General features: G+C 40.9%; 1 protein-coding gene across 1 annotated transcript in view; it reads left to right on the top strand.

Moving 5' to 3' along the window:
- The window catches only part of LOC140246659 (uncharacterized), a 189,622-nt gene that overhangs the window by 47,638 nt on the left and 125,318 nt on the right, over nucleotides 1-16,666 (top strand). Inside the window, exons 3-5 of the mRNA XM_072325997.1 lie at nucleotides 2,252-3,470; nucleotides 6,728-11,086; nucleotides 13,659-13,733. Coding sequence (XP_072182098.1) covers nucleotides 2,252-3,470; nucleotides 6,728-11,086; nucleotides 13,659-13,733 — 5,653 coding nt within the window. The remainder of the gene's footprint in view (nucleotides 1-2,251; nucleotides 3,471-6,727; nucleotides 11,087-13,658; nucleotides 13,734-16,666) is intronic.

The following is a 16,666-nucleotide window of genomic DNA, read 5'->3' as shown; positions in this document are numbered from 1 at the left end:
TGGCATTTTGGAAAGCATCCATTTCATTATTTTGCATTGAATGTATTAACAATCTTTTTCTATTGATATTGTCAGACACCGCTTTTGCTGTCAGGTGGATGTGCTGGCAAGCACCACTTATAGGGATCACTTGAATAATCATTACATTACAGATGCTTATCTCAGTGAATTTAAAAACCACCATGCTCTGCTGGTACAGATGACCTTTTTCTGCTCATGCTCAAAGTGGAACCCCGAACTGGCTTATTGAATGACAGCAAAGCCAGCTTGAACATGGCACAAAATTGTCCTACTTAAATGATTGAAAAGTGATAAATCTGGCAATGACCTTGGTGTGAGTAACAGAATTGTGAGCATGAGTCCCGACAGTTCCAGGTAGAAGCATGATCAGCATGGGCACACGCGGGGTAATTCCTGATTGACTGGTGGAACATTGTAGGAATGATAGTTCTCGGGGGGGGGGGGGGGGGTGGGGGGGCGGTGAAGAGTGGGGAATAGGATGAAATGTTACACTGTGGGGGCATTATTTGTGAATTCTTGTAGTAGGATATTAGTGATCACAGCTAGCTTTGATTTTTACAATATTTGATTTGAAAGATTGTGCAGAAGTGTATTATTGTTACTATTTTTTTTTTAAGTTTTAGTGTGTGATACGAAAATAACCAGTGATGTGTGACTGTAAAGCATTTACCTGTCTTACTGAATCTAGACCACTGGATTTTGAGTAAGAGGGAGAATGAGAAAGAGAGAGAATGTGTAAGTATGAGTAGAGATTTTGAATTCATTTTAAGGGTGTGAAAGTTTTTTCTATTTTTCTGTGAGTATGTTGATCGAAAATGACCATTTCACAAAGTTGTACTATATGTATATTAACCATTTCGCTTATGTAACTGTTTAATATCGAGTTCAGAGAAAACAAGAGATAGAGGGAGAGAGAATTTAGGAAATCTTTTTGAACACATGTTTAAAGCAGGAAGTTAAGATAAGCTAGATAAAGATATAATGGTATTTGATGATATATCTGTATCTCCTTTAGGTATCTTTCTGCATGTCCTGATAATGATATGTTTCAATAGCCATCGGTAGTTCAGCAAGCATATGTGAGTTGAACAGACATGTGGAACTGTCTTCATATGCATCCAAAATTTTTAACCACATCAATTTCGTTAAGGTATTTATGGGAGAATAAATTGATTTACCACGCTGAAGCTGGTTTCTGGTGGTTTTGCTAACACAGATGATGATAAAACTGTCCCAGGCATCACAATTTGTCCATGTTGTAAAGGAAATGAAAGATATGGGGTAAAAATGGACTTTCATGCTCATACAGACTAATTCTCAGAGTAAGATGGCATTAAAACAAGTGTACAAAGGCTGTTTGTGCACATGATTAGTATATCTTGTCTCTCTGTTTCTGACAAGGACTCCCAGAAACCATGAACATCTCTTAACCCATTGAGGATGAGTCCCAAGTATATTTGGGCAAGTGTCTATGGGAAATGCATGTTGTAGCAAAATCAGGCCATCCTCAATGGGTTAATGTCCTGAGGAGAAGTGTTGTTGTCTATTATTACAAGCTTCCCCTAATGAGGAGTTAGCGTCACCCCTGAGGCGTGTGTGATGCATATGTGTAACTCCCTTATTGCTCTATGGAATCTTTCCGACTGTGATTGATGGAAGAAGGCACCTTGATAAAGATTTGGGTTGCCTTGTCCTACACATTGCAATGTATCTAATAATACTTGCCAATACAACTGGCAATTTATCTATAGAGGATGTCAATATAAATACTTTTTAAAACAAAATATTGGTTCTGAAGGAGTCAAGTTATTATCCATAAATCTTTAAAATGATACATCAGAGCATGTCTGAAGCGGTCACTCCATGTTGCAATTGCACCCACATAGTCCACTCCCTGTTGGACTCTGAATCCCTGTAGATTCTGATGAAGATCCACCTGTTCATCAGTACAAATCAGTCTTGACAAGAATTATCAGTAGTAGAATGCAGAGACACTTCTGTTTGTGAAGATCAGGTTTTGCCTAAATATGCATACATGTATGTATTTATTTGATAGAGTGTGCACTTTGAAACGTAATGAGATTGTCATATTCTACTTGGATGATGTTTAGGTCACACCATCTTTTTTCCTCTCCTCTTACACACTCCTCATTTGCTCGTAGTGTTGTAGGCGCCTACTTTTACAAAGGGATGCTTACACTGAAATGCCTTTGTTTCTCTTTCTTTGTAGATTTTCAAGGAATACTTGATGATGGATGGTGATATAGCAAGAGAGTCAAGCGGGAATGATGATTTTGACATCATTGGCGATGATGCAGAGTGTTCCACATCTGGCGAAGGAGGGATAGTGGTTTCAGTCGAGACGAGTGTGGTTGTCACAAACGGAGATGACCCATCCGTCTCCAAGCAACCGGTCGAGGAAGAGTTCTCGATATCAGCGGTAAAAGAGGACCATGCGAGTCCACCTCAAAGCCTGGGAGATGGAGACCATGAAGAAGAAGACCTCATAGAACACAGCAGGGTTGGAAATGGGGACGAAGGAGAAGACAAACCAAAAGCATCTGCGGAGGACCTGATGAACGAGTTTGGTATCTCCCTGGATAGTGGCGAGCAGAACCAACCGGATGAGGAGGAGTCCAAGGAAGGTGGGGTGGCTGGAGAAGTTGTTGAGGAGGATCACGTAGCAGTCACCACCACCAAAGTGGAGGAAGCTAGTGTCAATCTTGACTTCCTTGGAAAGGAAGAGGAAGAAAAGGAAGCAGCACCTGAATCAAAGGATGCTGAGGAGGCAGTAGAGGCTGCAGGGGAGGATGAAGTCAAAGAGTCCACAGAAGTGGAAACCAGTGACGATCCCCAAGACACTGCTGAAGACACTCAGGAAGAACCGCCTAAAGACATTCCAGAAGATGCACCCAAAGATGTTGTGGAAGATGTGCCCAAAGATGATGTGGAAGATGCACCCAAAGATGTTGTGGAAGATGCGCCCAAAAATGAGGTGGAAGATGCGCCCAAAGATGATGTGGAAGATGCGCCCAAAGATGATGTGGAAGATGCACCCAGAGATGTTGGGGAAGATCTGTCCGAAGATGTTGTGGAAGAGCCACCCAAAGATGTTCTGGAAGAGTCACCCAAAGACATTCCAGAAGACACCCCCAAAGACATTCCTGAACAGATTATCACTGATGCTACCGAGGATGCTCCCAAGGAGGTTCCTTCACCCGAGGAGGACGGGCAGCAGGACTCGGCCGTGGACGTGACACTTGACACCTCACAGGATCAGGACACCAGCCTGGATATCTCGCAGGACCTTAGCCTGGATGTGTCACTGGACAAACCCCAGGATGTGAGCGAAGAGCTCGAGGTTCCTGCAGCTGAGGAGAAGGTGGAGGAACAGGCACCTGCAGAGCAAAGTCTGAATGAATCAGGAGAGGTACCAACCAGTGATAAAGGTATGTGTCATTTCAGTCTCTTTGTTTTGTCTGTATGATCCAATTATTGAGTGTTTGAGATCTCTCCACATACAGCAGTGTGTGCTTTGTGAATGTGTCTTCAGGTGAGGTGTATGAAGTGTTTGTCTGGTTGCGTGCCTTACTTGGTATTTTGGTGGTTCGTTTTATGATTTTGGCCCAAACCCCATACAGGGATATCAATTCATGGCAAACAGCTGTAATTGCAGATACCATGGCAACATTCGAAATCTTTTGCTCCTAGCCGTGGTAATTGCAGTATCAAAGATTTGCAGTCTTTATGTGTATGGGTAACTTGTAACAGGGGATAATAGCTCATCCCCCTACTGAAAAAATGAACAATGCCAAATCTCAGAGCGATCTTCTGGTTGAATGAACAAATCTGGTTGAATGGACAAATACATTATATTTGCATTTGATTTTAAATATTCAGGTATTCTTCTGTACTTGTGCATGCATAATGTGCACCAATAAAAGGCCAGAATGATGAAATGAACAGCAACCTGTCTGTGGGCACAAATTGAGTGACAAAATCCTTTATGAAATGTTAATGATGTGAATGAACTGTAAGCTGGAATGAGCTGTAATATGTTTGCATGAGGTTGTACTTTTGTGTTGTGTATATATACAGCAATATCTTGATATAAGCAATAAAGAAATTGGAGATACAAAAATTTTATGAATATCATGTGATAGCCTGGTTAACTAACATATTCAAATTTACATGAATGCAAAGTTTTCTGAGAACTTGTACGTATGAACCATTCAATTTACAAGCTCATTTTTGAAGCACACCTGTACTCAGAAAACTGTTTGCTAGCAGAACACTCTAATAAATAAGTTTCAACTTTGCACCTTTTGTGCGCACTGGGATCACCTTTATGGGTGTAACTTTGCACCTTTCGAACCAGTTTAGGTGACACTGGTTGAGGTGTAGTGTTACACCTGTAAAGATGCTCCTGGTGTGACACTGGTGAAAGTGCAAAGTTGAACCCATTTTTCATAAGAGTGTAGTTGCAATGTCTTGTATGCCTCTTGCAAGCTTTTTCTATTGTGAGCTACAACCTCCAAAGGCATGGTGTGCAGTAGAATTTGAATATCATTGTTAACCAGTCTATTACATCTCTACAGTTTGTGGTTAGAGAACTGCACTTGTTACTACAATTGCACTGACAGGTACAGCTGTAGTAGTCTACTGACATAATCGCTTTTTCTGTGTGCAGTGCTGTATGCTTAAAATGTATTTAAATGTTGTCTTTGTCATTTTTAGTTCTGTGAGTTCAGTGTTCAAATGTCTCCTCTATGTCTTCTAACTGTTCCCTTCCAAATGTCTGCACCTGCACATTCAAACTACTTTGCAGGGGCTAGATGGCCTCACATCAAATCAGAAGTCTTGTAATCCTATAAAATACTGAGCTGATGAAACCTAGTCTAATTTCAAGGCTGGTAGTGCCTTATATAAAACCTTGCATATTCTTTTGTACTTCAATATCTATGAATGTCGTATAAGTGACACCCTTTTTTATCGGTTCAAGTGAAGACAGGTATATGTTTGAGTATTATACAACAATTAACCAAGGTTGAGGTAAGCAGCATATGCTTGTAAAAGAAAGAAATGCTCAAATGACAAAAGTTTCCAAGTTCTATTTCATATATGATTTGTTGTAGCCCTTTCAGAAAAAAGGAAAGTGAATATAGCATAGAGATCTATTGAGTAGTGAACAACAATCTACATTTGTGTTGATGTATATCACATTAACCTAGTGCAAAGGTACACAGTGCCTTTGAATTAAGCACATTCATGAATCCTCTTGTTTCGATATAAGGTGTAATTCCTAATAGTTTCAAAACATTACAAACAATTCCTATACACAGTGGGTGAACAAGCACAAGCTGAATTGGTGTCTTGTATTTTCTGTGCGGGAACACCCAAAGAAAATTAAGATGTTACAATAAATTGGGTCATTTTCTGTAGGTCGAAGATGCAGTAGCCTCTGCTTGAATGGGCAATAGGTAAATTGACCAGTGACTTTTGTAACAAAATATTTCCTGGGAGCATTCCTCATTTCCAGTGAGGTTTGTCGGTGAATGAATTTTTACTCATACTCCACCTGCAGAATCTCCATGGCTGAGTAATTCTTAAAGAGTTCTTTCACACAAGTTGAATGGGAGGTTAGTGTGCTTTTCAAATGGACCCCATAGAGCAATTACCAATAACCTGTCCTGATACTGTGCTATTTGTGCTTAGCATTTGCACCAACTGCTGTTGTCAGGTTCCTCAACATACTGCCTTTCCAGCAATGCTGACAAAAATATGGAGAAACCATAAAAGACGAATTGGTTAGTGTGAAGCATGGACCTACAACGAAGTTTCTGCTTAGAGACACTATGTGAAATGGATGTTACAGTATTGGTGGAGATGAGAATTGGGATTGTAAGTTTTTGTAGGATACCAAGAAAACACTTATGAAATAGTACAGAGCATACCATTTTAAGAGGAAATCAAAGTTTATTTGATGAAAATCGGGTTTGGAATGACTGAAACATCCAAAAACAAAGTAAAACAAAGCGATCGTAATGAAATGTGGGTCCCACACTATATTAGAATTGCTCTGTTTTGGATATCTCAGCCATTTCAAAACCAATTTTCATCAAATTAACATTGAATTCCTCATGGAATTTAATGCTCTTTCATATTTCATAAGAGGTTTCTCATTATCTCACCAAAAAATGTTAGAAACCTGAAATTAGGTCTCAACCAAAACTATACGATCCCTTTAAGAGTAAGATATGTGGAAAATCATGCATTCTTAGGCTATGGGTTAATAACATTTCAAAGACTTCTGATATGGATGTGGGGTCATCTATTGCCTCACCATTCTTTGCCACCTAACATTCTGAGAAATAGTTTCCTTTCCCTTTTCTTGCAAAGGGCGCCATGTTGATATTTGATTCACATTTATTTCTTTTTTTTGCAAGGTTTGATTTAACTTAGTGGAAAGTGAACAGCTTACTAACTTTGCTTTGTGTTCTGTCTTGCTGGTATTTTGGTTTTTCTAGAATAGCACTAGTAGTTCATACTCACTTTCTTTTCCTTGAGAAGGCACAGCATGTGTAAAATAGAATCATTATTGTTGTTTGTATTTTGAAGTAGAGTTCTCACTGAACGAGGGGTTTTTCCATAATTTGGGAAGGGATTAGTTTGCTAGTTATGAGTTAACATGGCATTATTGTTGCAGCGGAAACTAAGGAGCAGGATAGCCAGGATTCTCAACTGGCTGTGGAGGAAAAGGAGATGGAGAAAGAGGTTGTGGAGGGAGATGTTGCTCCAGATGTGAGTGAGGAACCTGCTGGTGAGGTGGAGGGTAAGGAGAAAGAAGATGTGGAGGATGAAAACCAAAAGGAGAGTGGGGAACCAGAGAGTGAGGCTGCTGCAGGTGATGTGGAAAAAGAAGGGGAAGGGGAGGTGATGGACGAACAGTCGACAGAAGAAATTCCCCCTGAGGAACAGGCAACAGAGCCAGCTGCAGATGAGTCCAAGGATGATGTCAAGGAAGAAGTCACACCAGAGGAAGCTGAACCTGGAGAGGAAAAGGAGAGCAAGACTGAGGACGAGCAGCAAAGTGATGCTCAGGAGGAGACAAAAGAGACTGAAGGAGATGGTAGTGGTGGGGATGAAAGTGTTAAAGAGGGGGAGAAGGAAGAGGTACCTTCTCCCCTCGTGGAAGGAGAGGGTGATCAAAAAGAGGATGAAGAGAAAGAAGCAGAAGCTACACCAGATGCTGCAGAAGACAGTGAAGTAAAAGAAGCACAAGTCGACCCAGAGGAGCCAGCTGACAGCACAGATGCTGTTGAAGTTGAAGAAGAGGTCAAAGGTGTGGAAGCACAGGAGGAGAGTGAATGCTTAGAAGCTGAAGGAAAAATCACAGAGGAGTCAGAAGGGACAAAAGCTGGCAAGGAGAATGTAGAAGAAGATAAGGCTGATGAAATGAAAGCTGAGGAAGAGGACCAAGCTGCGGAAGCAGTCAGCATTGAAAAAACACAAGTTGAAGAACAACAGGTTGAAGGTGAGGAAAAATTAGACAAAGTCAGCGAAGAACCAGTGCAAGATGAAGACAAACCTGAAAATGAAGCAGGAGATAGTCAGCCAGAAGAGCATCCACAAGAGTTGGAATCTGCAGACACAGCAGGAGATGCAGATGAAGAAAAGAAGGAAACTCCTTTGGAGTCAGTGGTCCAACCAACAGAGCAGGAAGATGCCCAACGAGTTGATGCAGATGAAAAGGAAGCTGAGGAGGAACAGGTCATGGCTGAGGACACGGGAGATGCTGCAGAGGAGAAGACAGAAGAGAGCACCCAGAAGGAAGCAGCTCAGCAGGAAATGGAGACAGATGAAGCAGCTCCAGCTGATGAGAAACCAGAAGACCAAGACGATCAAACAAATGAACAAAATGAAGAAACTGCTGATGAATATGATGACAGATCAAAGAGATTATCTGCTGCTGACCTGGTAGAAGAATTCGGCCTCACTTTAGATGATGAAGGTGAAGTTGATGTGAGTGATTCCAATGTTGCTGGTGGTGATCCAGTCGTGGAAGAAACAGTAGTGCCAACAAAACTCAAATCAGAGCATGCTTCTATCAAACTTGATTTTCTTGCAGAAGCAGATCAAAAAGACGCGGTAGAAGAAAATGCAAAAGAAGATGAGACATGTGATGTAGTTGATGGCATAAATCCCAAACAAGACAGCCCAGATGATGACATTTCAGTCGCTGCAAATGTCGAAAAGACAGTAGCTAGTGAAGTTGTGCCTAAAGATGCTCCAGGAGAGGTTGAAGAGTCAGTTGATGAAGATGATGATTCAAAAGCAGAGCAGCTTTCAAACCAAGACATGGTTACAACTATTGTGGAAGAAAAAGCAGCAGATGGTGAAGAATTGTCACAAGACATCCCATCTGAACAAGCAGAAGAGGTATGTAAAGATGAACCAACAGGTGACAAAGTGCAGGAGGAACCCAAAGAGGAATCTGTTGAAGTAAAAGAGGAAAACGAGGAGTTGTCAAAAGACAGTCCATCAGAAAGTGTAGAAGCAGCACAAGAAAATGATAAGGACACAAATGCAGATGAACCATCAAGCCAGGAAGTGGTCGAAGATGTAACAGAAGATTCCACAGAAAAAGTATCAGTTGAAACAGAAGAAGTGCCAGAGACCCCCAAAATTGAGGTCGAAGAAGTCATTGAGGAATCCACAGAAGTAGCTACAGAAAGTGAGCCATCCAAAGACAGCTCAATAGAAGAAGCAGCAATAGACACAACTGAGGCGGAAGAACCAGTCAACCAGGAAGTGATAGAAGATGTCAAAGAAGAAGCAACAGAAGATGTATCAGTATCAGCTGAAACAGAAGAAGCACCAGAGGAGAGCCCCAAAATTGAAGTCGAAGAAGTTATTGAGGAGTCCACAGAAGTGGTTACAGAAAGTGAGCCATCCAAAGACAGTCCCCAAGAAGAAGCAGCAGTAGACACAACTGAAGCGGAAGAACCAATCAGCCAGGAAGTGGTGGGAGATGTCAAAGAAGAAGCAACAGAAGAAGTAATGGTTGAAACAGTAGAAGCATCAGAGGAGAGCCCCAAAATTGAGGTTGAAGAAGTTGTTGAGGAATCCACAGAAGTACCTACAGAAAGTGAGCCATGCAAAGAGAGTTCAATAGAAGAAGCAGCAGTAGACACTGGAACTGAGGCAGAAGAACCAATCATCCAGGAAGTGGTGGGAGATGTCAAAGAAGAAGCAACAGAAGAAGTAATGGTTGAAACAGTAGAAGCATCAGAGGAGAGCCCCAAAATTGAGGTTGAAGAAGTTGTTGAGGAATCCACAGAAGTACCTATAGAAAGTGAGCCATGCAAAGAGAGTTCAATAGAAGAAGCAGCAGTAGACACTGGAACTGAGGCAGAAGAACCAGCCAGCCAAGAAGTGGTGGAAGATGTCAAAGAACAAGCAACAGAAGAAGTAGCAGTTGGAACAGAAGAAGCGCCAGAGGAGAGCCCCAAAATTGAGGTTGAAGAAGTCGTTGAGGAATCCACAGAAGTGGTTACAGAAAGTGAGCCACCCAAAGACAGTCCGATAGAAGAAGCAGCAATAGATACAACTGAGGCAGAAGAGCCAGCAAGCCAGGAAGTGGTTGAAGATGTCAAAGAAGAAGCAACAGCAGAAGAAGCAGTTGAAACAGAAGAAGTGCCAGAGGAGAGCCCCAAAATTGAAACTGAAGAAGTTATTGAGGAATCCACAGAAGTGGTTACAGAAAGTGAGCCACCCAAAGACAGTCCAATAGAAGAAGCAGCAGTAGACACTGGAACTGAGGCAGAAGAACCAATCATCCAGGAAGTGGTGGGAGATGTCAAAGAAGAAGCAACAGAAGAAGTAATGGTTGAAACAGTAGAAGCATCAGAGGAGAGCCCCAAAATTGAGGTTGAAGAAGTTGTTGAGGAATCCACAGAAGTACCTACAGAAAGTGAGCCATGCAAAGAGAGTTCAATAGAAGAAGCAGCAGTAGACACTGGAACTGAGGCAGAAGAACCAGCCAGCCAAGAAGTGGTGGAAGATGTCAAAGAACAAGCAACAGAAGAAGTAGCAGTTGGAACAGAAGAAGCGCCAGAGGAGAGCCCCAAAATTGAGGTTGAAGAAGTCGTTGAGGAATCCACAGAAGTGGTTACAGAAAGTGAGCCATCCAAAGACAGCTTGATAGAAGAAGCAGCAATTGACACAACTGAGGCGGAAGAACCAATCAGCCAGGAAGTGGTTGAAGATGTCAAAGAAGAAGCAACAGCAGAAGAAGCAGTTGAAACAGAAGAAGTGCCAGAGGAGAGCCCCAAAATTGAAATTGAAGAAGTTATTGAGGAATCCACAGAAGTGGTTACAGAAAGTGAGCCACCCAAAGACAGTCCGATAGAAGAAGCAGCAATAGATACAACTGAGGCAGAAGAGCCAGCAAGCCAGGAAGTGGTGGGAGATGTCAAAGAAGAAGCAACAGAAGAAGTAATGGTTGAAACAGTAGAAGCATCAGAGGAGAGCCCCAAAATTGAGGTTGAAGAAGTTGTTGAGGAATCCGCAGAAGTGGCTACAGAAAGTGCACCATCTAAAGACAGTCCAGCAGAAGAGGACCAGGCAGAGACTGAAGAACCCAAAGATGTTGAAGACACTCAATATGTCAAGGAAGATGTTTCAGCCGAGGAAGCATCACCAGTTCGGGAGGAAACCAGGGAACCCAAAGAAGATGTGATAGAAGAAGTAAAGGGGCAAAGAGAAGAGGTAGCCATGGTTGCCCCTGCTGCAGAGGTTGCTGAAGTTGTGGAAGGAACTGAAGATAAACCAAAGGTGGAAGAATCGCCAGTCCAGGAGGAGCCTTCAGCAGAACCGCTTAGGAAAGATGAAGCCTTGGCTGATAATGTTTTCAGTGCAGAAGTGACAAATGGAGTGCACATGAATGGGCATGACAAATTGCCCTTGATGAATGGACACCATGAACCTTCCAATGAGAGTGCAACGCCCACCACTAATGGAGTGGACACACACATGGATGATACATCAGCACATGAGGAATCAGGTGAGTGTGGGGTTAATGTCTAAGGAACAGACAAGGAATTGACAAATGAAATATATAAACACAAAGGCAATGTAGATTGGTATTCATTCTCAAAAAGAGTTTCCTATTTCTTGACAAATGTGTATGTTCTCAAAGGAAGCACATAGATGTGAAAATGAATTTGGCATGTTGTCAAACTGCTAAGAAGGAAGGAGGAGAAAGTCATTTGTAGGCAATGAATATAGTTGGTATTTTTTGAGGTTGGATGAGAGAGGGGTAGTTTAGAAACTTCAGTGTTGCTCTGAAAAAAAAAAACCCCTGCTTTCTATCGCTGTCTGCTTCCAGTCTTGTCTTGATCCATGTTCCCTGCATCCCTCAGTCTTGAATGCTTTTGTGTGTTTAGAAGTCTGTTAGTGAAAGTACACGTAATGATCAGACACCAGTATTGCCTTGCTTGAAGTGTCATTAGAATTCCGTACATGATCCATGTCACATTAATAAGAGTAGTGTAATGAGTGTAGACGATGCATTTGCATTGTAGAAAGCATTGAGTCGTAGAAGGGACCACCAGTCAGAAGTGTGTTTTACACAAAGAGTAAAATGTCGTTGCCTCTCTACTCCCTCCCCCAAACAACACACCAAAACCACTCAAAAGTAAAGCAGATCCAGAACCTACTTTCAGCATTGATACAGTGGTGGAGAGAGACCTCAGTATTTCATACAACCAATGATTTTAAAATGCAAGTAATGTGCAGTCAAGAATATATTCCGACTGATCATTGCTGGATTCAAAGAAAGGATGAGATGGAATTTCCTTAATGCAGAAAAGCAAAGTGGCACACAACAGACACTTGTAAAGGATTTGGTTAACTGCAAACACCAATGTCAGGAGAGCACTCATACTGTACATGAATACTGCTAAAAGGAAAATAAACATTTCTGATATCAGTAGCCATGGCAACTGCCATGTTCTGAAATATGGCAGGAGTTCACTGCCCCACCATCATTTGTATCTGAGGGGAAAATTGGTGTCCTTGATGTCTTTTGCTACACAAAGACATGACATGCTAAGGACTCATGTAAGGCGGAACAGCACCACCAACAATAACACAAAGAATCTGCACTTGTAACACCCGTGTCCTTTTCATCTCTGGGGGATTTGGAGTATAGGGGAGAGAGAGATAGTCAACTTTGGCAAGAATATCGTGATTGTTTGGTGGTCCCTTGTCTCCTGAATGTGCCTGCTGTAGCTTAGAAACAGTTCCGTCGCTGATGTGCATCCAGGATGCAACATGTAACATCCACCAAATAGGTCTAGACCATGTTACCGTGGCAACAGGGCATGTAGGGAGGAGGAGTGGTGAGACTGGAACCACCTTGGAGAGTTCCTGATCCCAGAGGCCCGGTCCTCCAACCCCCTTCCTCCTCTACCCCCCTTCCCCCATTCCCCATTGTTTTAAGTAACCTAGCTCCATCCTGCTTCTTAACATGGCACTACTGGGGTGATACAGCTTTTCTTTCCAGCAGTTTCATACAAAGTTTGTTTGTTTGTTTGTTTGTTTGTTTGTTTTTTTAAGTCAACATGTTTTGTAGGAAAGAGCAGAGTAAACAAAAGTGGTAGCTGTTTATGTCCTGGCCATTTTTTGTCTTTTACAACATTTTGTAATTTAGTTAATTGTTCTTACTTCAGTGATAAATTTGGCAAACTATTGATTGTTTGAAACTTTAGAGGCAATCAAAGATTTTCAAGAAGAACAACTCTAATCTCTGCAGATTATTTAGATACAAGTCCCATGATTAGTAGGTTTTTCATGATTTGGTTTGCAGCACAGTTTTCAAGTGAAATCAATGATTCTGTTTAAAGTGGAAGTTGGAAATGGTGATTATTTATGTTGATGAAGGGCAATTTGCAAGTTTAAAAGTGTCATGAAAATGAAAGAAAGAGGCCTTAATGCCCAAAGGATGCACAAAGCTGAATTATTTGTTCCCTTGTTGGAGAATTAGTGAATGCTGAGCAGGTGGAATAGGTTAGATGGATATTACCCACCTTTGCAATGTGACTCATTAACCACGAGAGCGTGATGATGCTCGATCAAGATGCAAGATATACTCTTACCCCCTACCCCGCCCCGCCCCTGCCCTTCCCCTCCCAGGTACGTGACAGGTATCCATGTGACATGATGGCATGTACGCACACACGCTCCTTTATTCCTTCCTCCTAGCATCCCAAGTGGGTTCAGTCTCACCGATCTCCCATCCAAGTTTGCCACAAATCATCAGGTGAATCATGCCCTCCGTGTTTGAGATAATGACCCTATCTATGTCTCCAAGGTGCTGTTCAGTACACCTCATATTATCTTTCGTGAATTATGTATGTTAGAAGTAGAGAGTAGAGTTGGTGTAGTGTGCTGTGCTTGTAGATCAAATATCATGAACTAACCGAGTGGTCTGATCTCTAACATTTGCTTTGTGTTTTGTTCTACTCCCCTGTGCCATAACACTGTGCCTCCTCTTCCGCCTTCGCGTGTGGTGGTGCATACTGCGTCCTCTTTTATTACCTTTTTTTTTGCCACCGCCGCTGCCACTGCTGCAGGGCCACCGGTCTTGAGTCCGACGAGTCCGAAGCCCATTCTGGCTCGGCTCCGGTCGTGGGAACAGATGGCAAAAGGTAGCAAGACCATTACCCATCGTGCCATTTACTCCCCCTGAATGCATACCCATGCCTCACCGTGCATGGGCTCTAACTGGCATCCCGCTTAACAACAAACACCATCCTTATAAATGAGCATGCTCAGTGCAAAGCTAATGCATCTGCTGTAGAAAAAAAAAAAGCAACAACTGCAAAATTAAACTAAAAACTAACTTGTAGTCAGCTGCAGTAGCAAAGCATGCTAACGTCTAATCCAGATATATAGCAAATAACTCCAGTACTCCACTCTCAATTATCAATTTGTATCTTTATTGTTTTTCCTCATCCTATTGGCTGAGCTTCTGTGAAGATTTGAAACATGAATCTAACAGCAGTAGCAATAAATGGACATTGTACATTTGTATGTTGATGCAGACTGTTTTTATGCACAAGTGAGTTGTGTCCTGGAGCTCACCTCAAAGAAAATCTCTTCTCTCGGTATAAGTTGACCTTTGACCCTTTCAAAGTAAAGTGAAGTCAGACAGAACAGTGAAAGGTTTCATCAAAATCAGACAGAAAGTAGGAAAGTTGTGATGTTGTGACAATCAACAGATTAACCCCCCAACATACCCACAGTAAAATTGATTACGATTAAAATTAAAATTGATTAAAATTATGCAAATTAGACAAGGGTATGATGTCATCATCTCCCACAGATTTAAACTTAAAAAAAGATATTACCACTCCATTGACTGCTCAAAAGTTTTCATTCAGAAAAAAAAACCCAAACTCCAAAATATCAGTAACCAGATCATAATGCCCTCTTGGAAATGAATTCCTCAATATTACAGTAACTGTATGAATTCCTCAATATTACAGTAACTGTACATTCTTTATGGAAGTCAGCCTCACTTTAAATGGCCATCACAACTTTTATCCCAGGCTTCAATATCATACCAGGCATCCAAGATATTCATTTTCCAGGTACCAAAAGAAAAAGTATCAAATAGTAATTAAGGTTTCACACAGGAAGTTGAGGGTGGAGTAAAAAATGTAAAAAGAAAAAGGAAAAGAAAAAGAAAAAGAAAATGCAAAAGAACACCAAACAAAGCAGTAAGTTTTGCTTTCGGCAGTAGTAAATCAATAACATTTTTTTCTCGCTCTCACATTTTTCGCTTGATAGGCTGCCAGTAGCATTTTCACTTCAGTTTCTTGCCTGCGTAGTTGAGCAGTACACACAGACAGACCGAAAGACTTTCACATGCCTTCTTTGCTGTGTGACCCTCAAGTGTGAAGTAGAAGAGCGCCCTCTATGGTCTCCCTGAGAAAGGATCAGTATTGTTATGAGGGCAGTCCATGTGTCACAAGGATATTCGCTATTGGGGCAACAAAATTAAACCTCGAATCTCAATCAAAAATGTCAAATGTTCATGAGCAAATCTGTCTAGACTCTTTCTTTTTCAATTCTTTGGATTGTGCCATTAGTTGACTTCATGGATATGTGTGAAGCAGCTTGAAATAAAGATGTTATGTATAAGAGTCCAAGATCTGGACTACAGTGACAGTACTTAACAGTTTAAAGTGATTAATCTATGAACACCTTGTTCTACGCATTCACTGAGCACTGTGTCTGTCACAAGCTCCTTGCACCACTTCATCAGAAAGGAAGAAAAGTTGTGGTGCCATGCAGTGGCAACACTCAAAAGAACAGTTGTGTTAGCCCCACATGCTCGTTTTCATGTCATCACTTTTTACCATTCCCATCCATAAGCAATTACACTTTTGATGCAGTTTTGTCAGTAAATTTACTGCATTAGAGTGCCATATGGATAGGAATTACCATTTTTCAGTCCTTTGTAACAAAATATAGGTGGCTTCTGTGGAGGCGAAGTTTCTCAGCCGAAATTCTGTCTTGAAATCACGAACAAAGGGAATGCTGCCTACAGTAATACAAATATTTAACAAATCTCAAAAGTCCACTGCCAGTAAGATTTGGCAGTTTCCCACAATTTTGAAAGATGAAGCACCTGCTTCCAGAATTCAAATACGATTCATTTAAGGAGAAGAAACTTCTCAGCCAACGATACCTCGGCAATGATCCATGCATGTAGCTTATTTGAAAAAACAAAAACAAAACAAAAGGCCAGTCCTTGACTGTGATACATTGTTTTTTACATGCATGTACCCAAGTGTATTTATTGTGATAGCATGTGTACCAAATATTAAACCTCTTTAGCCGAAGAAGCAAAAAGGCACCGATTGCTTGCTGCACTAATGCCCTTCTAGCTCCACAAAACTTAAGATTATTTGTTTGTGGAGAGAGCATCTATCCTGCACTTATGCCTGTGTGTAGCCAACTCTAAGTAAATGTACCTTTCTATGATATGCATGTTGCACTTTGTATTGTACTATATATTCATGTACAAAGACTGTTTACTAATTTTTATGTATACAGTATATACTGACAACTATTGATACCTCAAAAGGCATGAAAAGAAGCATGCAAACATTGTTTTGATGAACTATTTATCTTCTTTTTTTTTCATTTTTTTTGACACATGATAAAAGTGAATCTCCTTTCAAAGTTTTTCTTGGACAATTTTCTGCAATTTTTTAGCTTTCACCTTACTCAGTAAAATTATTTGCTTTATGGCCAAAAAAGTAAAAACAAAAATGAAAACAAAATCATAAACAAGCAAAAACTACTAAAATACCAACAAAAAGTAATGCATGTATGATGTATATGCCAGAATTGTGTCATTGATTAGAAAATTCTCACATTGTAAAAGTGTTTCCAATTCAATCACTGCACAAGAAGTATTGCTCAAACAATTAACATTCACATATCGTTCTTTTATATTTTTAGAGAGATTTGACATCATAAATGTTGTTATGCTCATATTCAAAATTGTAAATCATATAAGAAAGACTGACATTGGCCAATTAAAAGAAAATACTGTAAAAGTAGAAAT

This window comes from Diadema setosum, chromosome 3 (assembly GCF_964275005.1).
Source record: "Diadema setosum chromosome 3, eeDiaSeto1, whole genome shotgun sequence".
NCBI lineage: Eukaryota > Metazoa > Echinodermata > Echinoidea > Diadematoida > Diadematidae > Diadema > Diadema setosum.
Note: the sequence above shows the minus strand (reverse complement) of the source record. Positions and strands in the feature narration are given on the sequence as shown.